At 46.0% G+C, this 20000-nt stretch overlaps 1 protein-coding gene across 4 annotated transcripts in view; it reads right to left on the minus strand.

Moving 5' to 3' along the window:
• LOC130092411 (F-actin-uncapping protein LRRC16A) overlaps positions 1–20000 on the minus strand; it is a 34395-nt gene that overhangs the window by 3444 nt on the left and 10951 nt on the right. Inside the window, exons 7-33 of one of the 4 annotated variants that reach the window (XM_056260265.1) lie at positions 17974–18044; positions 17815–17888; positions 15793–15868; positions 15554–15642; positions 15339–15433; positions 15058–15144; positions 14610–14698; positions 14440–14517; positions 13321–13397; positions 12895–12999; positions 10302–10371; positions 10025–10106; positions 9819–9918; positions 9649–9703; positions 9094–9266; positions 8377–8445; positions 8103–8196; positions 7871–7969; positions 7074–7202; positions 3081–3218; positions 2747–2922; positions 2539–2626; positions 2343–2462; positions 1797–1863; positions 1463–1701; positions 529–635; positions 1–100 (exon numbers count right to left, since the gene is read on the minus strand). The exon at positions 1–100 is cut by the window's left edge and continues 246 nt beyond it. In XM_056260265.1, the coding sequence (XP_056116240.1) occupies positions 1–100; positions 529–635; positions 1463–1701; positions 1797–1863; positions 2343–2462; positions 2539–2626; positions 2747–2922; positions 3081–3218; positions 7074–7202; positions 7871–7969; positions 8103–8196; positions 8377–8445; positions 9094–9266; positions 9649–9703; positions 9819–9918; positions 10025–10106; positions 10302–10371; positions 12895–12999; positions 13321–13397; positions 14440–14517; positions 14610–14698; positions 15058–15144; positions 15339–15433; positions 15554–15642; positions 15793–15868; positions 17815–17888; positions 17974–18044 (2747 nt within the window). The other 3 variants (XM_056260264.1, XM_056260263.1, XM_056260266.1) reach the window with 3 other exon arrangements.

The raw sequence follows: 20000 nt of genomic DNA on the forward strand, positions 1-20000 counted from the left end.
GCTGGTGGGCGTGGCTTTGGTGGAGGAGCGATGCTTGATGAGGCTGAAGAAGCCGCTCGGTCGAGAGTCTCTGCTCTTCTCTGTGTCCGCGGCAGGCGCTCTACACCCAGCAACAAAAAGCCGTCATTTCACCGTCTAGGACTCTAGGTTACCCGATATAGTCCGGCTGTGAGTAACACACTTCTAGCCAAAATAACCTTGAATTTGGTTACATCTCGTTTTTGCCAAAATAACTAGCGAGATGTTTGATTTTCCATCATGTAAGCAAAGTCAACAGTGATTTCAAGGTGTTTCATTTCTTCACTCTTTGTTATCTAATTGATGACTAGTCTATTCTTGGGCTGGTTTAGACGTCTATACAAGTTTCACTGGCAGCCCAATCTTTGCCTTGTTTTAGCCTAGACGTCTGGGCTGTGTTTGGACGGCTATTAGATGTCTTTTAAACACAAAATTGCTTGCTGGGCAGATAGAACGAGCGCGAGGCCCGAGTCCACCATACACACTCCGCCTTCACATCTCACATCTTACTTGGCTACGATGTTGGTGACCTTTCTGGAGTAGAACTCTGGCACGCCCTCATCCACAGAGCTGCTCTGATCCACTTCCTGCACAGGGTCGGTGCTGATTGGCTGACACTGAGAAAACATCCAATCAGAGGCGTTTAATGAGCCGGTCTGTCTATGAGGATGATTCACACTGACCGTGAACTTTCACCTCCAAACTCAAACATTTCATTCCTATCTAGTCAAGTCAGTCAATTTCTACAGCACTTTATTCAGTACAGATCGTTTCAAACTGTGTGCAACTTCACAGTAATAAACAGGAGAATAACAGAATCAATGTTGCGAACTTCATCAAATATGAGACAAATAGATTCAGGGGTGAAGCAGCTCTACAGAAGACCGGAGAGTCATTATTCAGATCAGTTTTTGTTCTCATCTGATAGTGTCAGTGCAGTCAGATTAATATTATTACTGGATATTCCATATCCTATGGACATGAAAATAATCATAATAATGTGTCCAGTTCATTTATTTTGTCCTTGGCTCTGTAAAAAACTGTCCCACTTTTACTTTAACTACTATGTACTAACATTGAAATTCATTATGTGATACAATGGACTTATTGTGTACATACATGTTTTTACATTGTACTCATATTTTAAAAATACCTGCATGTAATTACATCTGTAATTAATTTATGTAATTACATTTGTAATTACACTGTTGACCCTTCACTTACACCATAACCCACCCTTAAACCAACCCATACCACCACACCTGACCCTAACCTTACCCGTTTCACACCTCAATAGCAGCAATGTGTTTTACAATACAACATGAACACAATAAGTACATTATACAAGTACATAAAGCCACTTAATATAAAGTGTGACCAAAGCTGCTTTGCGTCCCTGTAAACTCACGCGCTGTGATTCTCTGAGTGTGTTCTGGCGTCTTACGGCGGCTCTGCTGGGTTTGGCCTTCTTGGTCCGCCGCGGCCGGAACTTGGTGGCGTGCTGAAGAGGGGGCGTGTCTCCGGTGGGCAGGTCGCTGAAGCTCATAGGCTGAGGCTGTGGTAGCTCCGCCTCCACTGGGGGCGGGGACTCTGGCTGTGGAGGGGGCGGAGTCGGGGGCGGCGGCAGATCATCCACACAGAGAGACACGTCCTCTAATGCCTTGCACAGATCAAAGTCCAGCTCTGACACACACACACACCAGAAACACAATTAACCAGCAGTAATTAACAAACACTAACGAGAGCAATGGAATCTGATTGGTGTTGGTGACGTGTACCGAAGGCGGAGGACATGGGTCTGAACATCCTGCTGTGAATGCTCTTCCTCTTGGCTTTATGTGTCCGCTGGAGATCGAACACACACGCAGACAGACATCAGCGTTCACCTGTTATTAACACTCGCATCTCATTAACACTCATATGCATAAGCAAGCACACAGCATCAACATGGTGTGATTCTTCTTTTTAGAGCTCATGATCACAGTATTATTTCACAGAAGAGAAAAGAGCAGCACATTCTGCTCAACATATGCGTGCGTGTGTGAGTGTGTGTGTGTGTGTGTGGGCATGTTTAGCTATACTTGTGACCAAATGTCCCCACAAGGATAGTAAAACTTGAGATTCCCTACTTTGAGAGACTTTTTGCTGGTCCGTATAAGGGAAATTGATTAATAAACGTAATAAAATGTGTTTTTTTTTTATGTAAAAATGCATAAAGATTTGTGTGATGGGTAAGTTTAGGGGTCGGGTTAGTGTGTGTGTGTGTGTGTGTGTGTGTGTGTGTGTGTGTGTGTGTGTGTGTGTGCGAGTGAGTGAGTGTGTACCTGTGGTTCTGGTTCTGCTGGTACCAGGTTGTTTGTCTGTATTTCTTTCTCATCTAGAACTTCTGTCTCCTGTGAGTCCTGATGCAGCAGCTGCTGACCTCTCCTGCTCAGATGACCCGCCTGACACACACACACATGAATGAGGCACACACACGTACACTGTGATAACGTGTAGTTTTGTGTGTGTAAATCTCACCAGTGTGTGTTGAGAGCGAGAAAGTGACTGCAAGATCTCATCAGTGATGTATTCAGAGAGACACGACGCCATACTGAGCTTCACCTCACTGAAAACACACACACGCACACGCGCACACACACACGCACGCATACACAATCTGTTAACTGTGTTGACTGACACGTTGACTGACACGTTACCTCAGTAGAGATGATCTGTGTGAGCGCACCTGATCTTGTTGATGATGTCGAAGGCCGACTGCTCCAGCAGGGTGGAGGTGATGAAGGCCTTCGACACACTCGTCCTCCCTTCACTGGCGTGGAGCAGATTCTCACGCAAACACGCCTGCTGCATGACGTGAGGACACACACTCTGAGCCGTGTCCAACATCGACACCAGCAAACCCTGAACACACACACACATCTCAGAGAGTTTCTCAGCCTTCTGTGACGATGTTCAGTGTGTGTGTGTGTGTGTGAGTATGAGAGAGAGTGTGTGTGTGTGTGTGTGTGTGTGTGTGTGTGTGTATGTGTGTGAGAGTGAGAGTGAGTGAGTGTGTGTACCTGTAGCTGCTGGTCTATGAGTATGCTGATCTCTCCTGCCACTGAACACAGTTTCTCCTGCACTTGCTGCACACACACTCCCGCTGACCCGTCATTGACGCCCGCCGATGAGCGCTGGTCATACAGACTGCGCAGAAGCTACACACACACACACACACACACACAGAATGCCGCTTTACAGAGTTCATCTTCAGGAGCACCTATTGTGCTTTTGTCCATGATCATATCTCTTTAGTGTGTAATGTTGCTGTTTGAGCATGAAAAAGCTCCAGTTAATCTCTATATCAGTGTCAGTGTTTCTGAACTCCCTGAAACTCCTCCGTTGTAGTCTTGAGTTCCCTTTCAATTGGTCACCGATGAATTGGGATCTCGTTTAAGAGAACAATCCACAACAATAAAAATTGAGTAAAAAAAAAAAAAAGAGAACAATCCACTTCGAGTGTAACTAAACGAGCTAAATAGGTCTAAATACGGGAGCTGATGTATCGCATATTTGCCTCTTGCTTCTCTGCTTAGCCGACCGGTTCATCTGTTCTGCTCCTGCGATTCACAGGCGGTGTACTGAGAGATGAGTCTGCTGTTGGTCCGAGATGCTGCCTCTCGGTTGGTGTTGGTGTTACGGCGCTCTCAGTGGAGATCGCGACTTCAACAAGCATCAAACAGCTGTTTTCACAGCTCTCCAGAGGTTGTGCCTTCAACGAGTTGTGAGAGCACACGTTATTTGCTGCTTGTGTGCCGCGGCCATCTCCCCTATGCGCTTCAGCACCAGAGAGAGCAAACTCCCTAAAAGAGCAAGCCCGGGTGTGATTTTGCGTCTTTTTAAAGATGCCCATGTGTTTCTGGATGCGGTGTTCATCTGGCTCTGGCTGATGGTCACGATCACAGCCTCTCGTGTCTGGGTCTTAAGCACGCTGAGGCAGTGGATGCGTCATGTTCTCACTGCAGGAACATGACCATCGCGTTGTTGAGATCAAGACTTGAATACGTCTCTCGAGGCGGAGTCCCTTTGCCTATTCCCCGATCTAGTTCTGGATCTGGTGGATCCGGTCTAATTCGGCTAATAGCACTGGTGATCTGAGGATAACCCTGCATCTCTTCCGTGAGCACTTAACCTCATAAAAAATAAACTTTCCTTTTCCTTTAATCCTCCTTTGTCTGGCTTATGCTACGCTAAGCAATGCCCGAACTTTGTATTTTTGAGCACTTCTTGTGTTGTTTTTGCCTATTCATGATGACTCGATTGCTTTAGTCCTTATTTGTAAGTCACTTTGGACAAAGGCATTCGCTAAATGACTTAATGTAAAATGTAAATATAACAGTGAGGGCTTCCCTGACGAGACCTCCTCTTGCACACCGCAGCCATTGGAGCTTCCAAGGGAGGGAGTGTCCAGGCATGCTGTGGTTTTCACGGACCATGCAGTCTCAGGCATGTGATGTACGTCTTGCGCTGTGCCACCTCAAGAGGTCGTTACATGGCAAGCATGTGCTGGTCTGTACGGACAGCACTGCTGTCGCATGATGCAACTCACCCTCCATTTCCTTTGGAGTCAGAAGCATCTGAGGTCGCTTTGTGCCATTCACATCCCAGGCGTGCTCAATTGTGCATCCGGGACCCTCGGCTCGGACGGGTTGGAACACAGTTGGCCTCGGGGCCTACGCAAGTATGGGCCTTTCCCATTTACATTTACATTTATGCATTTGGCAGACTCTTTTATCCAAAGTGACCTCCATTGCATTTCAAGGTACACATTTACATTCTTATCAGTTCTTGCTTTCCCACGGAATCGAACCCATGACCTTGGCGTTGCAAGCGCCAACGCTCTACTGTTTGAGCTACAGGAAATGCAAAGTGATTCCCAAAGTGATTCTTCTCGCACAAACACTGTGCAAAGTCAGCGAGGACGAGGAGCAGGTCTTGTTAGTTGCGCCGTACTGGCCCAACCGGACATGGTTCCCGGTTGGATCTAGGAAGGATCTACTTTCTCAGAGACGGGGCACCTTCTGGAATCTCCACGTCCGGTCTTTGGACGGGACGCGGAGGTTTTAGGTAACCTACCCGAAGCGGTGGTGGTAGACCCCATCTCTTTGGCTAGAGCCTCCTCTACGAGGCGCCTCTATGTGTTGAAGTGGAACCTATTCGTTGAGTGGTGTTCTTCACCCCGGAGATGCCCGGTCAGGACTTTGCTTTCCTCCCTAAAGCATGGGTTGGAGCGAAGGCTGTCCCTCCACCCTGAGGGTGTATGTTGCCACGATTGCCACACATCACGATGCAGTTGAGGGTAAGTCTTTAGGAAAGCACCACCTGATCATCAGGTTCCTGAGGGGTGCTCCTCGCATCACCTCTATACCCTCTTGGGACCTGTCTCTGGTCAGCGCACTGCAGAGACCACCCTTTGAGCCTTTGCAGTCAGCTGAGTTTAACGAGTTCGTTTGCCCATAAAATCTTTAAGATATTAGGTTAAACTTATTTGGCTTGCTGTCCACTGATGAGGGGCTCGATGAAGCAGCTTCAACTCGAGCTATGATATACCCCCCACAGTGGCTAAATGTAGGATATGATTACGAAGGGCAAGGTAAGATGAAGGTGGAGCTGGGGAGGTGGAGGGACGCTCGAGCAGAGAGAGGTGAGCGGCTGCTTATATACTCAGGCTGTTGACTGGAAGATTAGATTGGCTCACTCCTCCCTAACTTATGTTTAGGAACTTTATTAAAAATCCTGTCGATGAAGAGGGTAGGAGACCTGCACGAATTTTCAGTTGACGAATCGTGCCTGGGATTCGGGCCGGCCAATTCTCAGTTCATCCTGAGACCCCGGCTCGGGTATGTGCCCAAAGGTTCCCACCACTCCCTTTCCGGGACCAGGTAGTGAAAGCCTCGGGCCCTCAGACCATCTCTTCGTCTGTTACGGAGGCCAGCAGATGAGAAAGGCTGTCTCCAAGCAGAGGTTGGCCCAAAGGATAGTGGATGCTATCGTCTGGGCGTATCAAGTCAAGTCACCTTTATTTTAGCCTTGCGTAGCCAGAGCTTCAGACTGACGGCAGAAGGTCTGAACTCTATCGCAGCTTTTCTTAGCCAAGGATCGCCCAAGAGGACGTTTGACTGACATGTAACGCAACCACTAATAAATTATTCATTCAAGGACGTCGCATAAGTTTCCTGCAACAATGGTGCCGCGAACATCACATACTTTTCAAAATCTAGCGTTCAGTTGATCCTGGCTAGCGCTCATTGTCACAGCTGTAAACACAACAGCTTTCTTCTTCCACGAGGGATTTTGGGGTCACGCATTTGTTTCCAGATTATTGTACAGATAAAGAACGTGACACACAGGTCTCGCGGACATAATGTAGAATTCAACCAATCAGATCGCGACTCTGAAGCTCCTGAAGTGTTTCCAGAGAAGTGTGCCATATGCATCAGACGTTCAGCCAACGGTCCGTGGGCGTCTGAGGCTGACACTGCCTTTACTTATATAGCGCTTTTTACAATACAGATTGGAGCGAGATCCCAATTCGTCGGTCTACTGACCCCACATGACGTCTCTGTTCCCTCCTTCAAGGAACCGTAACCGAGACGTTTTCTTCCGGGGAAAAAACACTTCACAATATACTTCATTGAAATAATTCATACGCAGAATAAAGGGGCGGGGCCTGGTTGAGTTAGTCAGTAGTGTGTTAAACTGGTGGTTATGGAAAGGGGCGGGACATTTCCCAAACACACTCGAAGCTCTCGACCAATCACAACACACTGCTCCAGCCGACCAATCAGAGCACAGTGTGCTTTTCAGAAGGAGGGGCTTCACAGAGACAGGAAGTAAACAGAGCGTTACTGACAGACTGGAAAGAGAGGAGCCGCAACAATGGAGAATATGAGGAAAATAATCATCATTCAAGCAGGAAAAGCACAACAACATTATTTATACATCATTCATGGAACATTTTTAGAACATTCAAACGTAACGTTCCTGTGTGTGTGTGAGTGTGCGTCTCTCACTGTTGTGGAGTTCTTGGCGTCTGTCATCAGGCTCTCGGCCGTCTTCATGTCCTGCTGAACTCTGTCACTTTTACTAAAGCGAAGAGAGTTCAAATGATCCTGGACCTGCACACACACCTGCGCCATCATCTACACACACACACACACACACACACACACACACACAGATGGATGAGATATTGCTCAAACACACACTACTGACAGACAGATCAGACATCTGTTATATGTTATATCAGATAATATGCCTTGTTACATGTGCGGGGCGTGGTGTTTGGATCTGTCTAGTTTGGCTTCGGTTCTGTGTCGGGATTCGGACATTCATGCTCCGCGTGTTTGTCCTCTGTTGTGAGCGCAGGAAGAGTTTACGCTCGTTCTCGTGCGCTCTGCCTTGTCCTGTGAGCGTGTGGTTTCGAGTTCGCTCGGGCCGTACGCTCTTCTGTCCACGTGTGTTGTGTAGCATGCGGTTTGTGTTTTCCACTAGCTGTGTGCTTTGTGCTGTTGATTGTCTAGCCCCGCCCATCTTGTTTTCTGATTATTGGTTCATTTGCCCCACCTGTCCTCCCTCGTTACCTGCCTTGTTGGCTCCCTATTTATTCTCCTTGTGTTTGCAGTCCTGTGCTGGTCCGTCGTCGAATGTTTACCCTTGTGTGTTCCTCCTGTGGTTTTGTCAAGTCATGTTTTCCCCCTCAGGGTAGTTTTTGTTTGTATTTTGTTTTATTTTTATTATTAATAAAATCCTTAATTTCCCTGCAATTGAGTCCTGGCTTCATCCCTGAGGTAGAGTGTGTGTTGCGCACCTGTCGTGTTGTGCTGGTGACGAGGCCCTGCTGCAGCCGGAACGCCTGATCCTGCAGATATCGCCTGCTCTCATGGTTACGCAGGAGATACTGCTCCATCTACACACACACACACACACACACACAGAGCATCGTGGTTCAGCATGACAGAATAAAAAGAGAGTGTTCTGTTGTGGCTGTGTGTGTTTAAGTTAACTATAATAACAGGTTAGAGTGTGTTTGTGTTCCTGACCTTCAGAAGGGCGTCTTCAGTTTTCTCCGGGCTGTTCTTCAGAGCTTGAGCCGCGTCTGTGATGGGAACCGGCATGAACCTGATGGTGTAATTCCTGCAGACAAAAGAGAATGTCAGTGTCTATTTATTAATGTTGTGTTTCTAATGTGTAACACTCCAGTGAACCACTCTCTCTCTCTCTATTTCTCTCTCTCTCTCTCAAACACACAAACATACTCTCTCTCTCAAACACACTCACACACACACACACACACAGGAAGTAGCGCTGACACACTTCTCCAGAGCAGAGGCCATGTCCTGTAGTCCCTGAGCGCTGACAGAGTTTCGGTCCCAGATCAACGTCCTGAAACACACACACACACACAGAGTTCGAGCTTTTATTACCTCATTAAACACAAAGCTTCCGTAGAGAAAAGCTGTTACTAGCGAGCAGCCGACAACAGTTATCATCAGCGAATAACTGACCTCGGAATGTCACGACTGACCAATCAGAATCAAGCGTTTCAGAGAGTGGTGGAATAAACGTGAATGAGTGAGTGTGTGTGTGTGTGTGTGTCACCTGAGTTTCTTGAGTGAGTGTGTGTGTGTGTGTGTCACCTGAGTTTGTTGTGTGTGTGTGTGTCACCTGAGTCTGGTGTGTGTGTGTCACCTGAGTTTGGTGTGTGTGTCACCTGAGTTTGGTGTGTGTGTGTCGCACCTGAGTTTGGTGTGTGTGTGTGTGTGTGTCACCTGAGTTTGGTGTGTGTGTGTCACCTGAGTTTGGTGTGTGTGTGTCATCTGAGTTTGGTGTGTGTGTGTGTCACCTGAGTTTGGTGTGTGTGTGTGTCACCTGAATTTGGTATGTGTGTGTGTCACCTGAGTTTGGTGTGTGTGTGTGTCACCTGAGTTTGGTGTGTGTCTGTGTGTCACCTGAGTTTGGTGTGTGTCTGTGTGTCACCTGAGTTTGGTGTGTGTGTGTGTCACCTGAGTTTGGTGTGTGTCTGTGTGTCACCTGAGTTTGGTGTTGACCTGCAGAGCTTTGGCCAGCATCTTGGCCCCGAAGTCTCCCATGTTGTTCCCGCTGATGTCCAGGTGTGTCAGACTGGTGTTCCCGCCCAGAGCGTTCAGAACCAGCGACAGATCGGCCTTCAGACGCGAGTCGGCCAGAGACAGAGACGCGAGCGGCTACACACACACACACACACACACACACACAGAGTCTGACACACAGGTAAAATTATGCATTCTCCAGTCAGAAATGAATATCACTAACTTCTATCACAAAACAGAAGCTGAATATGAAACGTTGAGTCTCAGAGTTTTCCAAAGATATGCATGATGTCAAGATTTGATGCAGGAAATGTTGTTGTCAAATTTGAAACATGACTCCACCCACTAGGGGGAGGAGCCTAAATGAGCAATGTTTGATTTCAAAACTTTCAAAAAAATTCGCAGGATGAATTTGGAGTGTTTTGCAGTTTCAAATAATGCCTAACTTATGATGATTATTCAAATCTGTGATTGGGAAACAAGGCAGGATCCAAACGGGACAGATCTACAGACTCACTGAATCCTCTTCCTGAATCATTTGGACCACGGACACCAGAACCTGCCCGAGATTTCTGAAACACACACACACACACACACACACACACACACTGTAACTGAACTGGATTGCAGTTATTCCCTCATTATTTGTGAGCGTCACATGAGCTCAGAACTGAATCAGAGTCTCACTTGGTTTTGATGTTGCTGAAGTTCCTGCCGATGGACAAGTGTTTGATGGAGCGGTTCTTCCCGAGCCACTCGAGCAGCGTAGACATATCCGAGTCCAGCCCTACCACACACACACACCTGAGTACTGAATCAACACAGCAGCAGACGGCAGTGTGTGTATGATTGTGTGCGTGTGTGATTGTGTGCGTGTGTGTGTGTGTATTAACCATTGTCAGACACGTCCAGGCTGGTGATGTTTGGGATCTCAGCGATGCAGCCCTCCAGAATCTGAGCGCCTGCTGACCGCAACTAAACACAACAACATCAACTGACCTGTGTGTGTCAAAACTAAATATTATAACTGTGATATTTTTTCTGTTTTTTTATTTATTTAGTTGTCATTGTAATAATTAATTTTACTAAATAATCTATTTATTTAATTAATTTGCAGACCTTTAATTTAATAAATTGTGGCCCTTGAGAAGGTTTGGTGTGGGACAGTACCTCACAGCCACTGATGTCCAGAGCTACATCTCTCAGGTTAGAGTTACAGGCCAGACCAAGCAGCAGAGCTCTGAACACATCAGAACATCAGGAGGACACATCAGAACATCAGGAGAACATCAGGAGAACACATCAGAACATCAGGAGAACAACAGCAGAACATCAGGAGAACATCAGGAGAACATCAGCAGAACATCAGGAGAACATCAGGAGGAAATCAGGAGAACATCAGGAGAACACATCAGAACATCAGGAGGACACATCAGAACATCAGGAGAACATCAGGAGAACACATCAGAACATCAGAAGAACACATCAGAACATCAGGAGAACATCAGGAGAACACATCAGAACATCAGGAGAACAACAGCAGAACATCAGGAGAACATCAGGAGAACATCAGCAGAACATCAGGAGAACATCAGGAGGAAATCAGGAGAACATCAGGAGAACATCAAGAGAACACATCAGAACATCAGGAGAACAAATTCAGAACATCAGGAGAACACAGCAGAACATCAGGAGAACAAATCAGAACATCAGCAGAACATCAGCAGAACATCAGGAGAACATCAGAAGAAAATCAGGAGAACATCAGCAGAACATCAGGAGAACATCAGCAGAACATCAGGAGAACATCAGAAGAACATCAGTAGAACACCAGGGGAACATCAGCAGAACATCAGAAGAACATCAGGAGAACATCAGCAGAACATCAGGGGAACATCAGCAGAACAACAGGACATCAGCAGAACATCAGCAGAACAACAGGAGAACATCAGGAGAACATCAGCAGAACATCAGCAGAACATCAGAAGAACATCAGCAGAACATCAGCAGAACATCAGGAGAACATCAGCAGAACATCAGCAGAACATCAGAAGAACATCAGGAGAACATCCGGAGAACATCAGGACATCAGCAGAACATCAGCAGAACATCAGCAGAACATCAGGAGAACAGCAGCAGAACATCAGGAGAACATCAGGAGAACATCAGGACATCATCAGGACATCAGCAGAACATCAGCAGAACAGCAGGAGAACAGCAGGAGAACATCAGCAGAACATCAGCAGAACATCAGGAGAACATCAGGACATCAGCAGAACAGCAGCAGAACATCAGCAGAACAGCATAACACCAGGAGAACATCAGCAGAACATCAGGAGAACATCAGCAGAACAGCAGAACAGCAGAACATCAGGACATCAGCAGAACATCAGCAGAACATCAGCAGAACATCAGCAGAACATCAGGAGAACATCAGAACATCAGCAGAACATCAGGAGAACATCAGCAGAACATCAGGAGAACATCAGCAGAACATCAGGAGAACATCAGGAGAACATCAGGACATCAGCAGAACATCAGGAGAACATCAGCAGAACATCAGGAGAACATCAGGACATCAGCAGAACATCAGGAGAACATCAGCAGAACATCAGGACATCAGCAGAACATCAGGAGAACATCAGGAGAACATCAGCAGAACATCAGGAGAACATCAGGACATCAGCAGAACATCAGCAGAACATCAGCAGAACATCAGCAGAACATCAGCAGAACATCAGGAGAACATCAGCAGAACATCAGGAGAACATCAGCAGAACATCAGCAGAACATCAGGAGAACATCAGCAGAACATCAGGAGAACATGATCATCAGGACATCAGCAGAACATCAGGAGAACATCAGAACATCAGCAGAACATCAGGAGAACATCAGCAGAACAGCAGAACAGCAGAACATCAGGACATCAGCAGAACATCAGCAGAACATCAGCAGAACATCAGCAGAACATCAGGAGAACATCAGAACATCAGCAGAACATCAGCAGAACATCAGGAGAACATCAGCAGAACATCAGGAGAACATCAGCAGAACATCAGGAGAACATCAGGACATCAGCAGAACATCAGGAGAACATCAGCAGAACATCAGGAGAACATCAGGACATCAGCAGAACATCAGGAGAACATCAGCAGAACATCAGGACATCAGCAGAACATCAGGAGAACATCAGCAGAACATCAGGAGAACATCAGGACATCAGCAGAACATCAGCAGAACATCAGCAGAACATCAGGAGAACATCAGCAGAACATCAGGAGAACATCAGCAGAACATCAGCAGAACATCAGGAGAACATCAGCAGAACATCAGGAGAACATGATCATCAGGACATCAGCAGAACATCAGGAGAACATCAGAACATCAGCAGAACATCAGCAGAACATCAGGAGAACATCAGCAGAACATCAGGAGAACATCAGCAGAACATCAGCAGAACATCAGGAGAACATGATCAGCAGAACAGCAGCAGAACATCAGCAGAACATCAGGAGAACATGATCATCAGGACATCAGCAGAACATCAGGAGAACATCAGAACATCAGCAGAACATCAGGAGAACATGATCATCAGGACATCAGCAGAACATCAGGAGAACATCAGGAGAACATCAGCAGAACATCAGCAGAACACAGCAGAACATCAGGAGAACATCAGGAGAACACCAGAACATCAGAACATCAGCAGAACATCAGGAGAACATGATCAGGGGTCTGGATCGACCGTTGGACTGAGACTCACTTGAGTCCTTCAGAAGGGAGTCTGGTTCCAGAGAGGCAGATGTTCTGGAGGGACGAAGCACTGCTGAAGAACTGCTTGAAGGAGGCTGGAAACTCCTTCCCTCTCCTGCAGCACAAACCATCAGACTGAAACACCTGACACGTGTGTGTGTGTGTGTGTGTGTGTGTGTGTGTGTGTGTGTGTGTGTGTGTGAGTGAGCGAGTGTGTGTGTGTGTGTGTGTGTGTGTGTGAGTGTGTGTGTGTGTGTGTGTGTGTGTCTGTGTCTGTGTCTGTGTGTGTGTGTGTGTGTGTGTGTGTGTGTGTGTGTGTCTGTGTCTGTGTCTGTGTGTGTGTGTGTGTGTGTGTGTGTGTGTGTGTGTGTGTGTGTGTGTGTGTGTGTGTGTGTGTGAGTGTGTGTGTGTGTGTGTGTGTGTGTGTGTGTCGTACTTGTGACTGAAGACACTTCTGGACATGTTGAGAACCGTCAGGTGTTTGAGAGAGCCGCGCTGCAGTGACGAACACACCTGAAGAACACCAAATATGACCATCCTCAAATTTATAAGTAACCAATATATTTTTATGCATAAAGACCAAATTAATACAGTAAAATTAATATTATAAATATGTGTATAGTATTATTTGTAAAATATTTAGTTTATATTATGTTACATCATTGCATTCTATTCTATTCCTCATAATACTGTACTGTTAGATGTGTTTGATTTATTTAAATAAAATAGGATTTATTTTTATCAATTTATTTATTTTAATCAAATGTAAAAAAAAAATATTGAAATCACATTGTATTTATTATCATCAATTTATGAATTTTAATTAATAAATCAATGTTAATATTTTTTTTTAATTAACCAAATTTATTTGTTAGTTAATTTAATATTTTTTAATTATTTGTTTATTACTTTTAAAAAAACAAAAATGTTTTTACACAGTTATTCTCTAGACTGTCCCCGGACCCCATCACTCCTTGCGGCCCCTGAGGGCCCCGGACCCCAGTCTGAAAGCCCTGTCATGTGATCGTGTGTGATTGTGTTGTTGTGTGTGATTGTGTTGTTGTGTGTGATGGTGTAGTTGTGTGTGTGTGATTGTGTAGTTGTGTGTGATCGTGTAGTTGTGTGTGTCTGACCAGGTCGAGGGAAGATTCGCTGTTCGACAGGTCGAGTCTGATTGTGTTGTTGTGTGTGATTGTGTAGTTGTGTGTGTCTGACCAGGTCGAGGGAAGATTCGCTGTTCGACAGGTCGAGTCTGATTGTGTAGTTGTGTGTGATCGTGTAGTTGTGTGTGTCTGACCAGGTCGAGGGAAGATTCGCTGTTCGACAGGTCGAGTCTGATTGTGTTGTTGTGTGTGATTGTGTTGTTGTGTGTGATTGTGTTGTTGTGTGTGATTGTGTAGTTGTGTGTGTGTGATTGTGTAGTTGTGTGTGATTGTGTAGTTGTGTGTGTCTGACCAGGTCGAGGGAAGATTCGCTGTTCGACAGGTCGAGTCTGATTGTGTTGTTGTGTGTGATTGTGTAGTTGTGTGTGATTGTGTAGTTGTGTGTGTCTGACCAGGTCGAGGGAAGATTCGCTGTTCGACAGGTCGAGTGTGTGCAGATGGTTGGGTTGAGACAGGAAACTCCACAGGTGCTACAAACACACAACAACAACAACACACAGATCAACACAACCGACAAACTAATTCACATTACATAAAATAATGTGTGTGTGTGTGTACGTACAGGCATGTCCTCCCCTCTTAGTGTGTTTCCAGACAGATTCAGGTGTGTGAGTGATGTGGAGCAGAAACACTGAGCCAGAATATTCACACCTGAAAACACACACACACACACACACACACACACACACAACATGATGATTGCAGGTCTTCTCAAATGCAAGGCTTTCTATTAATGCTAAAAAGAACAACTAAAAAATAAATTCATTATTGTACACATTTAGATTATTCTAAAGGATTTATGGGTGCACATTATTAATGTTTTAATAATGTTGAATCAGAATAAATTCCTCTTGCAGCATCTCTTCTCTTCTCTGATGATGAGGGCGGGGCTATAACCTGTCACTCACATGAGATCAGCCAATAGCAAACCACAACCATCCAAACATCCAATCAATTCCCTACGGACACAATCAAGCCCCGCCCACATTTGTGAGCGTGTGTGTGCGTACCTTTAGATGACAGTGAGTTCTTGGACAGGTCCAGGTGTTTCAGTCCAGGTGTGAGTTTAGACAGTGCAGGGCTCAGAAACATGACACCTGTCAATCACACACACAGAACAGTTACTGGAAGAACCTTTGAGAACCTCTCCAGAACATTAGCCCAACAGGGAGCTGTTCTGTACTTTAGGTTGTAATCGCAATTAGTTTTTTCCCCCAAACCGTTTATCCCTAGTGTATGTATGAGAGAGTGCGTGTGTGTGTGTGTGTGTGTGTGTGTGTAAGTTCTGTACCTTTGTCTTCAATACAGTTGTTGGCCAGACTGATTGTCTTTAACGCTGAGTTTGGATTCTGACTCAATGCAGCAGCAAACCTCTGAGCAAAATCACTGAAAACACACACAGTAAAATATGTAAAGAGTACAGACTGTTCTGATAAAAAAAAATTATATATATAAATATACTGTACGTGTGTGTGTGTGTGTGTGTGTGTGTGTGTGTATGTGAACCTCTTGAGTCCGGTGTTGTCCAGAGTCAGTTCCTCCAATCTGGTAGATCGAGAGACAACTCTGAATATCTGATCACACAGATCTGCAGTCTACACACACACACACACACACACACACACACACACACACACACACACACACACACACACACACACACACACACACACACACACACACGATGAGTGTAAGAGCACATCATCCTCCAGCAGCACTATATAATCTGACAGACACACAGTTACCAGTTTAAAGTCCTTGATGGAGAGTTTGATGAACCACTGATTGAACTCCAGTGCAGCAGTGATGGCCAGCAGATCCCTGAACACAACAACAACAACAACACAAATCACGCTCAACACACGCCACACTCACGCTTTACACCACTACAGGACATGATGCATGCATGTACATACAAGGAATATGGTAAAAGTAAGTAGGGCCATTTTCTGTGCCCTTTCGAATGGGAACTCACACGGCGTCTGATCAAGACTCACTTGACGTGTGTGTTCTGTGCTTGTGCGAGGAGCATGCGTGTTCAGTCCTTGAGGAGGCTGAATGACCGCACTGCAAGAAGCTCTGGATGAAAAACCTCTATTCACGCTTGTCCCTTTTCTCGAGGTAAATGCGACAGGCGTCTGCGCTCCACGACTCAGGACCCGCGAACGCCAAGGCCAAGCAGAGAATCAGATTGTGGGGGTCTCAGGTCAAGCTGGCTAAACAGTTTGAAAAAGATATGGATCTTTCTCACTCGAGCGAATTGCTGGATCAGGATCATTTCCAGCCATATTACAATGTAGAGTGATCTGTTATCAGAGATCCCGCACAGATGTGGCTGAGGAGGGTGAGGACGCTGAACTTCTGGAGGTTACGGCCGTGCCACAGAGAGACTCGATCCCCTTGTAGGCACGAGAGACATAACTCCCTTGAGCCTCCCGTTTCTCTAGGATCTCAATGCTGAGGTTGAAAATAACAGATCGTTTCACTAGATCAGACTCTTATTCCTCGGCTGGATTGTGTCGAGACTTTGAAGCTGCACTGAAACTGACAATTGGACCTTCGACCCGTTCAACCCCATTGAAGTCACTATATGGAGACCAATCCTGGAGTGTTTTCCTCAAAAACCTTAAGTTCTTTTCCACTGAAGAAAGAAACACATGATCATCTTGGATGACGTGGGGGAGAGTAAATTATCAGGACATATTAGTTCTGAAGTGAACTCCACCTATAAGTGAGTCTTTAGGGTTGAGTGCAGATTAGTACCGCCTCACTCCAGAAGGTCCTCATACACCGTCCTCTGCCCCCACAGCTACCCATCTCAAGAGCCCAATGAGAAATGGCTTTTTCCATCCCTTCTCATTGTTAGGTACCTTCTGGATTGCTGGATTCTTGAGATTCTGCTTGTAGTCAGACAGAAAGTGGGCACTTTTCTACCGAGGTAGTTAAGCTTTGAGCGTGGATTCTCTGGCTCCCCCTATAGGCAGCGACAGGCTAAGGAATTAGGTATTCCTGTGCCAGGTTCCCTTAAAGGTGATGTCTAGCATTCAGAGCTGACATACCAGTCCCTTGTGTTGTGCCCTTAAGGCTGACTCTATCGCTTGGCCCGGCGAGGAAGGGAAGGAGGTTGGAAAGGCCGGGACTTTCCTTGTATAGGGCATGACACTTGGGTTGTAGCCGTAGGGAATTTCACCATTTACAGTTCTAGTGCTGGTGCACCTGTGTTGGGGAGTGTTTACCTTTGGCATATAAGTCCAATATGTCTTTTTTGTTTTCTAAGACAGCCGTTCTGGCGTTCTGGTTTCCCCTCAACATGGCATAGTGGGTATTTGTTCCCCATAGCGTCTTGTTCAGATGCAGTGTGAGTTCCCATTCGAAAGGGAAAGTCTCGGTTACAAATGTAACCCTGTTTCCTGAGAAGGGGAATGAGACGCATCGAAGCATGTCAATGAGACGCAGTTCATTGACATGCTTCGAGCTCGCCTGCTTACGTCTCCTTCAGACAAAGAAGTGGATGACGTGTATATACTTTTATATACTTACGATCACACCAGTAGTGACGCAACAATAATATTGCGTTTTAACACATGCTTCAGACACCGGTCATGCTGGAGGCGTCCATATCATTCTTTGATTAAGTGTACAAAATTTGACATTCCCTGCTATATTTTTATGCCTGGATTCCACAATTTTGTTCGGGTTTTCCACACCACACAAATAAGCGTAGCGTAATGCTTGAGTAAGGCAGGTGTGTTACAGGTGTGTGTTACTTGTTGTCCAGGTGAATGAAGTCCTGCAGGCAGAGCTCCCGTGTGTCCTGAGACAGATAGATGGTGTCCACGTCCTTCAGAAACAAACACAGAGCTGTGAGACGGACACTGAGACACACACGAGACGTGATGAGACGGAGAGACTAGAGCTGTACTGACCCACTGAACCTCGTCTCTGTAGGGAACGCCCATCTGATCGCACACACACCAGTAGAGACGCGAGAAACCGCCTGCAGCACCACGGACACGGACACAGAGAGAGACGGGTTAACACAGACGAGAGCAGCGTGTGTGTGTGTGTGTGTGTGTGTGTGTGCACCTACCTAACTATATTTTTGGGAACAAATATGTATCCAGAAGTGACAAAAACATGACAAAATCTCCAAAAACCTCCTTTAGAAACGTCCTCATTTGTAAATCTGGTATAAAAATAAAGTAATTAAAGGTTTTTTTTAAATGTAAAAATGCAAAAAAGTGTTCTGTGATTGGTAGGTTTAGGGGTCGGGTTAGTGTGTGTGTGTGTGTGTGTGTGTGATGGGTAGGTTTAGGGGTCGGGTTAGTGTGTGTGTGTGTGTGTGTGTGTGATTTCCATTACACGAGAGTAGATGTTGAAACTTCATGCTGATTTGCACTCGTCTTTCGCCAAGATAAGCACCAACTAAGACGTAGCTTTACAATAAACTATGCTTCTCCATCCATTTACGCTTCCTTCCATATGGTGATGTGAATATCCTTCTGTCTGGTGTTAACGACTGAAGTATATTTCCTGGCGCGTCAGCACACACAACTGCGATGCTGGCTCCGGGGATCAACCACAGTGCGGTCTCCCCAGTGGACCAGCACGACAACCGTCTGGACTGAGCCGAGTAGGGGACATCTCTAGGGTCTTCAAGTGGGCACCTTCCGTCCTCAGTGTTTCGTCGACTAGCCCACGACACCTCAAGAGGGCTCGACAGTGACCCTGGCGTCCCAGAGTCACCCCCCTCCGTCCCCCACTCAACTCAGCCCAGCTTACTGACCTCTACATCAGCGTTTCTTTCTTTCTATTGTGCTTGAGATCCCTCCTGCTGCTGATGTTGCTCCTTCCTCGTAGTTCAGTGGCATAAACCCTTGATGTGACCTAACCACAATCTCCTAACCACAATCTCCTAACCACAATCTCCTAACCACCATCTCCTAACCACCATCTCCTAACCACTATCTCCTAACCACAATCTCCTAACCACAATCTCCTAACCACCATCTCCTAACCACCATCTCCTAACCACAATCTCCTAACCACAATCTCCTAACCACAATCTCCTAACCACAATCTCCTAACCACAATCTCCTAACCACAATCTCCTAACCACAATCTCCTAACCACCATCTCCTAACCACCATCTCCTAAACACCATCTCCAAACCACAATCTCCTAACCACAATCTCCTAACCACAATCTCCTAACCACCATCTCCTAACCACAATCTCCTAACCACAATCTCCTAAACACCATCTCCTAAACACCATCTCCTAAACACCATCTCCAAACCACAATCTCCTAACCACAATCTCCTAACCACAATCTCCTAACCACAATCTCCTAACCACCATCTCCTAACCACCATCTCCTAACCACAATCTCCTAAACACCATCTCCTAAACACCATCTCCAAACCACAATCTCCTAACCACAATCTCCTAACCACAATCTCCTAACCACAATCTCCTAACCACAATCTCCTAACCACAATCTCCTAACCACAATCTCCTAACCACCATCTCCTAACCACAATCTCCTAACCACAATCTCCTAACCACCATCTCCTAACCACCATCTCCTAACCACAATCTCCTAACCACAATCTCCTAAACACCATCTCCTAAACACCATCTCCAAACCACAATCTCCTAACCACAATCTCCTAACCACAATCTCCTAACCACTATCTCCTAACCACAATCTCCTAACCACAATCTCCTAACCACCATCTCCTAACCACTATCTCCTAACCACAATCTCCTAACCACCATCTCCTAACCACTATCTCCTAACCACAATCTCCTAACCACAATCTCCTAACCACCATCTCCTAACCACAATCTCCTAACCACTATCTCCTAACCACAATCTCCTAACCACAATCTCCTAACCACAATCTCCTAACCACAATCTCCTAACCACTATCTCCTAACCACAATCTCCT

The sequence above is a fragment of the Rhinichthys klamathensis genome, unplaced genomic scaffold, assembly GCF_029890125.1.
Source record: "Rhinichthys klamathensis goyatoka isolate OS25496 unplaced genomic scaffold, OSU_Roscu_1.1 h1tg000176l_1, whole genome shotgun sequence".
Lineage (NCBI taxonomy): Eukaryota > Metazoa > Chordata > Actinopteri > Cypriniformes > Leuciscidae > Rhinichthys > Rhinichthys klamathensis.